Genomic DNA, 10408 nt, shown 5'->3' on the forward strand with positions numbered 1-10408 from the left:
TGACCAAAATATAAATAAACTTACTAAGATTAAGACTGGAAATTACAAATATAACCCCAATATTAATTTAGATACTATTAATTCAAATTAGGCTAATTACTATTGCAAGACCAAAAAAAAAAGGAAAAAAACGAGAGGGAACTCATTCCCCCAACAAAACCCCAACATCTTCTTCTTCACACTCATTTTACACATTTTTTTCCACAAAAAAATCTTCCATATTCTCCAAAACCCTCATCACACAAGACCCTCAAATCTTTACTAAAACTTGAAAAGAAGGACAGTATGGATACACAAGACATAAATATGGAGGATTTTAAGGTCGAAGAACACAAAGAGGTAAGGAATATTGTACTTTGTGATCGTTTTTCTCGTTTTTCGCACCTTATTTCACGTACAAAAACTTCGACGTGTACAGGTCGAAATATACTCCGAATATCGACACTCTAGTGTCGAAATTTTCAACATAAATCGACACTCTTTTACTGTCGATTTTTATTGAATTTTTCGACACTCTAGTGTCGATATTCGGTGCATATTTTGACACTGATGTGTCGATTTTTCACTGTTACAATTGTGTAACAAAATTTTCGGTTTTTCTTGCAGACGGCGACGGCGACGGGGCGACGACGAAGGGGCGACGGCGAAGGCGGCGACGAGTGCTGCAACTGTTTTTTTTTTTTTTCTTCCCTTCTTCCCTCCTTCTCGTTTTTCAATTTGCTTTTTCTTTCTTTGTTTATTAAATTTTTATTTTTTAAATTGGTCTTGCAAAAGTAAATTGATAAAATTGTTTTTATTTTGTTTGTATTTTATTAAGGTTATTATAGTCTTTTTATACTTAATTTGATAAAAAAAATTAATTTGATCTTACCCTAAGTAAAATTGTGATTGGAAATAGTCGCTGCCTTTTCAAATCCATTGTCTCTATCATTTGTCATCATACTCTCTATTATTTACACGTCGTTAAACATTTCTAAAGTTACATTATTTTCTTTAAGATAGCTTAAGATATATTCCACATCCATTTTGTTATGACTATTAAACTCATTGATTAGATTGTGCAGCTCGTAGGTAATTTTACTATTAAAGGGTGCGTCCATATATTTTTTTATAATATTTATTGAAAATTTCACAAATTAATAAGTTATTAATTAATATATGATATATAATTATTAATTTACAGATAATTTAATATCTCGTTAAATTAATATAATTACGTCGGTCCCAACTTTATTAATTTATATAGTTGAAAGTGTAAATACAAAATCGAGAGAGGTAATAATGGAGAAAATAGTACATATTTTAAATTTAATGGATAAATAAATAATGAGGAAAAACAATTTAATATATTTTCCCCCTAAATCAGTCCGCCGCGGAAATACACAAATTAATAGGATCACAACTCCAGAGAGAGTTTCTCGCTCCACTCTCATCAATCCACATAGCAAAATCGGATCGCGCTTCCCATTTTATTATGACCACCTTTACTAATATTTCATTTCGTAAGTTTTTCTTCTTCCGATCACCAATCATTCAAAAAATTCTCATTCCTGAAGAAAAAAAAAGGTTGGGGTTTTGATTTTTTTCCGATTGTTTTTTTTTGTTTACAGGTGAAACACAACAATGGCACATATATTGCTTCATGGAACCCTACATGCCACCATCTGTGAAGTCGATAAGCTGCACGGCGGCGCCGATGGAAATTTCTTTGGCAAGGTATTCACTCAACTTTGATCTCTGTTTATTTTTGCCTAGCTCAATTTCATGTTTTTTTTTTTTTTTTGAATTTCACTGTAATTTTTGTGGTTTTTGTTCTGTTAAAGATTTGATTTTTATTCGATGTGAGTGTAGATAAATGTCATATGTGTTTTTGATGTTTATCCCTTGGTGTAAAAAATGATCTTGCAGCTTATGGAGAACATCGGAGAGACTGTTGGTATAGGGAAAGGGACTCCCAAAATATACGCAACCGTCGATCTCGAGAAGTCCCGAGTTGGACGGACGAGATTGATCGAAAACGAGCCCAACAGCCCTAGGTGGTACGAGTCTTTCCACATCTACTGCGCTCACATGGCCTCGAGCGTGATCTTCACCGTCAAAGACGCAAACCCCATCGGCGCAACCCTGATCGGGCGAGCGTACGTGCCCGTCCACGACCTTCTAGATGGCGAAGAAATCGACCGGTGGGTCGAAATCTTGGACGAAAACAAGAATCCCGTTCCGGAAGGTTCCAAAATCCGCGTCAAGCTCCAGTTCTTCGACGTCACTCGAGATCGAAACTGGGCCCACGGAATCAAAAGTCCGAAGAATCCCGGCGTTCCGTACACCTTCTTTGCTCAGAGACGGGGTTGCCGTGTTTCTCTTTTCCAAGACGCGCACGTCCCGGATAAATTTATACCCAAAATACCCCTCTCCGGAGGGAAGTATTACGAGCCACACCGATGTTGGGAAGATGTTTTCGACGCGATCATGAACGCGAAGCATTTGATCTACATCACGGGGTGGTCCGTGTACACCGAGATCGCGTTGATAAGGGACTCGAGGAGGCAGAAGGCAGGTGGCGACGTCACATTGGGCGAGATTCTCAAGAAGAAAGCCGACGAGGGCGTTAGGGTTTTGATGCTCGTTTGGGATGATAGAACCTCCGTGGGGTTGCTCAAGAAAGACGGTTTGATGGCCACACACGACGAAGAAACTGAGCAATTTTTCCAAGGCACGAACGTGAATTGCGTTTTGTGCCCTCGTAATCCGGATGATGGTGGAAGCTTCGTGCAAAATTTACAAATCTCGACTATGTTCACTCATCATCAAAAGATCATAATCGTCGATTCCGAAATGCCTCAAGAGGGTTTCGGAAGGAGGAGGAGGATCGTGAGCTTCGTGGGGGGCCTCGACCTCTGCGACGGGAGGTATGACACCCCGTTCCACTCGCTATTCCGGACCCTCGACACGGCCCACCACGACGACTTCCACCAGCCGAACTATGTGGGGGCCGCGATCACCAAAGGTGGACCCCGCGAGCCGTGGCACGACATCCACTCGAAATTGGAGGGGCCCATCGCGTGGGACGTCCTATTCAACTTCGAGCAGAGGTGGCGGAAGCAGGGCGGCAAGGACCTACTCCTCAAGATCGCCGAGCTCGATGATGTCATCATCCCACCGTCTCCCGTCATGTACCCCGACGACAACGACACATGGAACGTTCAATTGTTCCGGTCGATTGATGGTGGTGCCGCTTTCGGATTCCCGGAGACACCTGAGGAGGCAGCCGGGGCGGGGCTCGTGAGCGGGAAAGACAATATAATCGACCGAGGGATACAAGATGCGTACATACACGCGATTCGTCGGGCGAAGAATTTCATATACATAGAAAATCAATATTTCTTGGGTTCTTGCTTTGGATGGGATTGTGACGATATTAAGGTGGAGGAAATTGGGGCACTTCATCTTATTCCGAAGGAGCTCTCGTTGAAGATCGTTAGCAAGATTGAGGCGGGGGAGAGATTTACTGTTTACGTGGTGGTGCCGATGTGGCCGGAGGGGATTCCAGAGAGCGCGTCCGTTCAGGCGATCTTGGATTGGCAGAGGCGGACGATGCAGATGATGTATAAGGACATTGTGTTGGCTCTTCGAGCTAAGGGAATGGAAGACGAGGACCCGAGGAATTACTTGACGTTTTTTTGCCTTGGAAATCGAGAGGTGAAGAAGAGTGGGGAGTATGAGCCTGCAGAGAAACCAGAGCCCGATTCGGATTATTTGAAAGCTCAGGAAGCTCGACGGTTTATGATCTACGTCCACTCCAAGATGATGATTGGTAAGAAGTATAATATATTTTTCTACATTTTTATTCGAAAAGTTACAATTAGGAACGTGGAAATCGTACGGATCAGACTGGAATTAACAGCTTGAGAAATCGAGATAATACATTTTTATTTATGTCTATGTTATGCAGTTGATGACGAATACATAATAGTTGGATCGGCTAACATCAACCAACGATCAATGGACGGTTCAAGAGACTCGGAGATAGCAATGGGAGGGTACCAACCCTACCACCTGGCGGGGCCGAGGGGTCCCGCGAGGGGTGGGGTCCACGGGTTCAGGATGGCCTTGTGGTACGAGCACATGGGCATGCTGGACGACTCGTTCCTCCATCCTCAGAGCGAGAAGTGCGCGAGAAAAGTGAACGACATAGGCGACAAGTATTGGGATCTCTACTCGGGGGATGAGCTGGAGCGGGACTTACCGGGGCATTTGCTCCGCTACCCGATCGGAATCTCCGGAGCGAGCGGAGAGGTGTCGGAGCTGCCCGGCCACGAGTTTTTCCCGGACACCAAGGCTCGTGTGCTCGGTGCTAAATCGGATTATCTCCCTCCGATTCTTACGACCTAATTAAGGTGTACCGGAATAGGCTTTAAGTTAAATAAAATACTATGTGAGATTTAGCTTATATGTTTGCTTCTTTTACATGGATCTGTTTGCTTTTTTTCTTTTCTTTTTTTTCCTTGGATGAAATTTTGTTTTAAGATTTGGTCAATGATTGAAATCTCTTTATAGCAAGTTTGATATAATTGCTTTTCAACCCCTAGCCATATTATAGCCAAGTAAAATGAATAGTTCTTCTTTCTTTAATTTTTTTCTGTAATATATATATATAAATAAATCGTAAACAACACGAGATGCATAAATCATAATGTGCAAGTTTTTTGCGACGAACTCGATCTGAAAAGTTTTGCAACGGGAATCGAACTCGGATCGTATCTAAAAAATATTGGCATGATGAATCGAACGCGAGTTGTTGAACTTTTCACTCTCCTACTTTTAACCAACATGACCATAATTTGTTCTATCATTTTTGGTAAAGTTAGGTGGGGAATGGTGATATAAGTTGAAATGGTGTTATTATTTTTTAGAAAGTTAAACATTATTACAAATTTTTTGATTAACTAACCTTTTTTTCTTAGCAAAATTGTCCATGTTTTATGTAGGACAACAATTTGAAAATGAGAGGAGAATAGTAAACCAAGAGTCTCAAATAACTCCATATAATAAATTCCAATTTCATCAAAATGACCCTAAAAATTAAATTTATTAAATAACTATAATAAACATGATATTATAAGTTTAATGTAACTCAAATGAATTCTTGGATCTCAATACAATTGTTTTTCTTGGTTTAAGGAAGGGGTGTAAATGAGCTGAGCTCAGCTCATCGGGCTTTTATTTGATGATTATTGATTTTAGCGTTTACTATAAATTATTTATATGAAAAATATAAAAAATATAGAATTAAACAAAAAAAAAATGTATAAAAGGTCGTGAGCTTATAAACCGTTAAAGATGGGCATCGAGCCCATGAGTCGGCTCAATTGATTTACACGGTGGGTAGTTTACAATTTTGAAATTAAAAGTGGCGGATATGTAATTAGGTGAAAGTAACGAGGGCTCGGTGAAAATAAAATCCTTGGCTAATATCACTTCAGCTGCCCGGCTGCCCGTGTTCTTTGAGCAGTTAATAAATTACAAAGAGGAAACGTAAATAAATATATTATTTATCAAAACGCCATTTCACTGAAACAAACGATCAAATTCGGGAACCAAAAAGCAGAAGAGAGAGAGGGAGAATTGCAAATGCCGTTCTCTCTCTAGGTAAATTTCACCTTCATATTACAAATTGCAGTAATTAATTGCTGCAAAAATAAATGCATATATAATAATTTTAATTTTTTTGGGGTAAAGTTTCAGGGCTTCTGTGAAAAAAAAAATCAATTGAGGAACAAGTCGTGATATCGATGTTTTTGGTCGGTGCGCTTTTACGATACGGATCAGTTGCAGCTTGGATTTTTCAGATAATTTTCTGCATGGGGTAAGTATGTGCATTTCCGATCAGCAAAATATAATTATTTAATTTTATTTTATTTAGGGTTTTTTGATAGTTGAGATATGAAGATTCAACAATTTGTTGTTATTGTTACCAAAGCTCGTGTTTCATGCTCTTTTGTTTTTTTTCATTTGATTTGTTTTTGGACTTTTGGTTAGTCACATTGATGTTTTTGTTGGTCACATTGAACAAAAGCACAGAAAAACTGTAAACCGAAAAAACAAGAGGAAAATAAATTCTAACCCGAGAAATCAGCTTTCTCAATAATACGGCAATTTCATTGTTCTGCTGCAAAAATTCGAAGCTACATTGATTTTTCACCCTTTGCTTGTCTGCAAAAAATCTGAAGGACAATTTGTGCGTGTAATTTGGATGAAATATCTGAGTAAGTGTGATGACTATGTATTGTTTGGTTCGTTACACAGCAACTTATTAGAATACCTCTGTACTGTCTCTTCTGGTACAAGAAATGCTGATGAATTTGTCTATTCATCGACACTTTGGGTATTTAGGCTGACTAAGAGCTGATTATTCTTTATTAATTTGTCAAATACGAGGGTGAGGCTGTTTCCGATTTTTGTAGGGTATAATAAAACAAGCCATTTGTCTTAATACCTGTTCATTAGCTTGGTGATATATTAAGTGATCGTCTTGCACAAAACTTCTGTTCGTATATTTGTATTAGTATCTCTCTTTATGTAAACAACCTTTCCCGAAAGGGTACTTACAAATTTTTCGATACAATTTCCTTAAATACTGTCTCAATCAGGTCTCTAACTTCCTATCAGAGTCGTGATTATTTATGCTTGCTTTTCTGTCGTTCATTTTATAATAAATAAATCTCCAACTTCAGTTCATTTATGATCTTTGTGAGCTAAGTTTTTTTCGAAGATTGAGATTAGTAAAGAATGAACCACTCAATATGTTTGTTTGAAGGGTAGTATAGTCGTATATGTTGGATTGAATTGATTTTTAATGGGCCCGCATTGTCGCTTTGGAACAGAGCAGTGGTTGTCTTGGGTGCGATATTAGGCACGAACTGATTACTTCAGTTGACGAGCCATTCAAAGTGCAAAATAACCACCCTCCGAAAACTTCAAAAGCTACCTTAGCCGAAGATTTTTGGACAGCCAGCACTTGTGAGATGGACAATAGTGCAGTGAAATCATGTGAAAGCATCTCTTCAACAAGTTCGCTGACTCAGAAGCACGATTCTTGTTCTACTAAACCAACTGAATTTGTCAATCATGGTAAGTTGATCATATGATTTGATGGATTTTCTCAAAATTTCTAAGTACAAAAAAATCAAGAATCAAGATTTATTGATTTTTTTCCTTCTTTTTTCTTCCTTCCCATGCTTCTTACATTTTTGTGTATTGTGGATAAGTAAATAGAGGCTTTGGGTGTAGGTCTTATCCAATGGAACCAGAATAGAAAGAAATGGATAGGCAACAAAAAGCCTGAAAATCGGGCACAAGAGCTTCGTGAGCCCAAGTTAAGGTGAGCTAATAATTTCTTCTATTTTTTTTCCACGATTAGATTAGTCGAGATAAGATTATATAATCTTGTGAGAACCCAATTGTATAGTTGGATTAGGGGAGGTTGAATAAACGATCCTTCAGTAAGCCAAGATTCGAGGCTCGTTCTTTCATAATTGCGGGCCAGCCTGAAAAGTTGAACTAACCAAACATCAAAATAAGACCTAATTAAAATAAAATAAAAAATCCTGGCTTATCTTTTCAACCAAACAAAGGCTAAAGAGATGAAGAAAAGATAACCATGTTAAACGAAATATTGGTTTAGACCTTATATATCAAATATTGATTTTGCACAGGTGTGGATTGTGGATAATGTCTGAAAGCAGTAGTCGATTAAATTCCTAATATTTTATTCCCTGCCATGTTAAATGGAATAGGCTTTTCTAAATTCTTGGTTTTAATTTTTTTATTATTATTTCTAATATATCACTTCATTCGCAATTTCGTCGGGATTAACTTAATGTTTGGAGGTTGCAGTTGGAATGCGACCTATGACAGTTTGTTGAGCAGCAACAAGCCATTTCGCAGACCTATTCCTCTTGGCGTAAGTCTCTTTCCTTGCAGTAGTATCTCACCGTAGATTTACACATAATCACACACAAACACACACACACACACGCATGGGTGTGTGTGTGGAATGTTTACGTAAATACGTACTAATATTTGAATATTGTGAATTTATTAAAATTGCAGGAAATGATAGATTTTCTGGTAGATATTTGGGAGCAGGAAGGAATGTACGATTGAGGCGGAAGCATAAAACGTACAGGTGACTACAATTGTGGAATATTCTCTCCTCATGAATGTGTAAAAGAAATAATTTAATTAGTTTCTTTTAAATATTTTTGAAGAAGAGGAATGTGTTGTATAGCCTGTAATAGAACATTAACATAAAGAATTCAAATATTATTGGCGCCATTTTTACTTTTGGCACATAATTCAGACATGTTTCTTATAGTACTCAGAATTTGTATAATTTTGCAGCGACGTCGTCTAGTGATTTTTTTTTTCTTTTTTTTCTCTTTTACTTTTTTAACTCGAAAAATTAATTTAGAATAAATATTAGGAACATGGTACACGTGGCATGAAATAACATATGAACTCTGGACTAAACATGAAACTTCTCATGCTGAGCTTCCACCACCTCCTAGAACCCCTCTCTCTCTCTCTCTCTCCTCTTTTGCCAACTTATATAAATCTTCTCTCTCTTCTTTCTTTTTCAACTACACACAATTGCAGAAAATCGTCAACAAGGAGTGATTATATTATCTCCAATTAGTTATATTGCTTAAATCAGTATTAATTATGGCTTTAGCTCGTTTTGCACTAAAGAATTTGCAGCAAAGGGCTTCTTTACTGCCAAGAAACGCAACTCAGATCAGTGCTCCTCAGCTTCTGCGGCGGCTCTCCTCCACGCCGGAGGATAAGCAGCCGCATGAAGTGTCGGTGGCCGACGGTGGCAAGAAATCTAAGCTCTCTCCGAGGAGGAGAGGAAGGAGGGCCGGGCTTTGGAGGAGGAGCAACCGTGACTTCGTCCCTGCTTCCCCCTGGGGTAAGTATTTAATTAATTACCGTATATTTTTCAATTTACATAGAACCTCAATAAATTAATAACTTAGTTAAATAATAATTTATTCAAGTCCTGACTCGGTGACAACGTACTTAAATTTTAATTTGATATTTTACTATTTTACCGAATTAATAAAATTTTGTTTGTCTCGACTCTAAATTAATTTATAGAGGTTTAACTAGAGGTGGAAATTGGAACGAAATTTTTGAATTCCGCCAATTTCGATATGAAATATCCAAATTTGAAACACTTTTTTCATTCTGATTTCTGATAATTTTGATATTCGATTTTTCTGATTATTTTTGGAACGGATTGGAATTACATATAAAATTATTGGAAATTCCGATTTTCGATCTGATTTTGATTTCCGAAATAAAAAATTATATGTATATTATTTTTGGATTGTTTTTCTATTTATGTTTTGCAAGAACTATGCTTATTTTTTTGTTTGAAAATTTGCAAGGACTGTGTTTGCTTTGATAAACTGATTATGTTGTTTTTACAAGTGTTTACATTTCTTTTTATTGACCTATATTTTGGATTCTTTCTTGTCTTTTTGCCAGAAAATTACGAAAATAAATTGGAATGGATTTTGTAATCTCGAATTTTTGGGGACGGAAATTGGAAACTCTTTTTATCTTCCGAAAAAAAATGGAAAATTTATGAAGAAGGCATTTCCGATCCATTTAGTCCGATTTACACCCCTGGTTTAACTGTGTTTTAGACTTGTGGAATATTCAAAACATCTCGTTGACTTTTTCGACATGCAGAACTCTTCCCTTCTGGGCTGGGAAACGCGCTGGTTGAGGCGACGGAGAACATAAGCAGGCTGATGGAGAATCTAACACCGTCACATGTGTTCACCGGGCGGGTGAAGGAGAACGACGGAAGCTACGAACTACGGTACCAGATGCCGGGGCTGGGGAAGGATGACGTCAAGATAACGGTGGAGGACGGGGTTCTTAACATCAGAGGGGAGCACAGTGAAGAGGCGGGGGAAGAAGGCTCCGACGGCGACGAGTTTTGGTCGGCCAAAGGATACGGGTACTACGACACGAGCGTTGTGCTGCCGGAAGATGCGAAGGTGGACGGAGTTAGGGCTGAGATGAAAGATGGGGTTCTGAATATCGTTGTGCCCAAGGCGGAGAAGACGAATAGGGATGTTAAGGAAGTTGAAGTCCAGTGAAATTGAATATCACTACTTTGTCTCTGATGGCTGATAATTTAGTGTGTGTTGTGCGAAAGATGTTAGAACTAGTTATTTACATTGCGTTGATTTTAGTGTAGATTAGATTAAATAATTACTCTCTAAGTACAGGTGTAGTATTTAATTTTCAATGTTGTGTGTGTGCTGTGTGTCTTGTGTTAACTTTTGATTGGAGGAATTAAAGTTAATAAAAAACCAATAAATTCACTTAA

At 38.2% G+C, this 10408-nt stretch overlaps 3 protein-coding genes across 6 annotated transcripts; all 3 read left to right on the forward strand.

Annotated features, from left to right (window-relative positions):
- The first annotated feature begins 1283 nt into the window (after positions 1-1283).
- On the forward strand, positions 1284-4560 carry LOC105972395 (phospholipase D alpha 1). Of its 2 annotated transcripts, XM_012997346.2 has the most exons (4): positions 1284-1502; positions 1611-1716; positions 1909-3814; positions 3953-4560. In XM_012997346.2, exons 2-4 carry the CDS (start codon positions 1624-1626, stop codon positions 4390-4392), a joined length of 2439 nt encoding a protein of 812 aa, XP_012852800.2. In that variant the 5' UTR covers positions 1284-1502; positions 1611-1623; the 3' UTR covers positions 4393-4560. The 2 variants fall into 2 exon arrangements, with proteins under 2 accessions (XP_012852800.2, XP_012852801.2); XM_012997347.2 differs by lacking the exon at positions 1284-1502 and having other exon boundaries at positions 1509-1716.
- A 930-nt stretch (positions 4561-5490) lies between these two features.
- Positions 5491-8437, forward strand: LOC105972235 (uncharacterized). 3 transcript variants are annotated; one of them, XM_088816647.1, is made up of 6 exons: positions 5491-5649; positions 5740-5866; positions 6890-7131; positions 7291-7381; positions 7897-7963; positions 8113-8437. In XM_088816647.1, the coding sequence occupies exons 2-6, from the start codon at positions 5793-5795 to the stop codon at positions 8164-8166; spliced, it is 528 nt and encodes a 175-aa protein (XP_088672773.1). In that variant the 5' UTR covers positions 5491-5649; positions 5740-5792; the 3' UTR covers positions 8167-8437. The 3 variants fall into 3 exon arrangements, with proteins under 3 accessions (XP_088672773.1, XP_088672774.1, XP_012852625.2); XM_088816648.1 differs by having other exon boundaries at positions 5507-5649; positions 5746-5866; XM_012997171.2 differs by lacking the exon at positions 5491-5649 and having other exon boundaries at positions 5746-5866; positions 6885-7131.
- A 14-nt stretch (positions 8438-8451) lies between these two features.
- LOC105972382 (HSP20-like chaperones superfamily protein) lies at positions 8452-10408 on the forward strand. Its single transcript, XM_012997332.2, has 2 exons — positions 8452-8971; positions 9760-10408. Exons 1-2 carry the CDS (start codon positions 8725-8727, stop codon positions 10173-10175), a joined length of 663 nt encoding a protein of 220 aa, XP_012852786.2. The 5' UTR covers positions 8452-8724; the 3' UTR covers positions 10176-10408.

This window comes from Erythranthe guttata, chromosome 4 (genome assembly GCF_056151865.1).
Source record: "Erythranthe guttata isolate IM_541 chromosome 4, IM_541, whole genome shotgun sequence".
Lineage (NCBI taxonomy): Eukaryota > Viridiplantae > Streptophyta > Magnoliopsida > Lamiales > Phrymaceae > Erythranthe > Erythranthe guttata.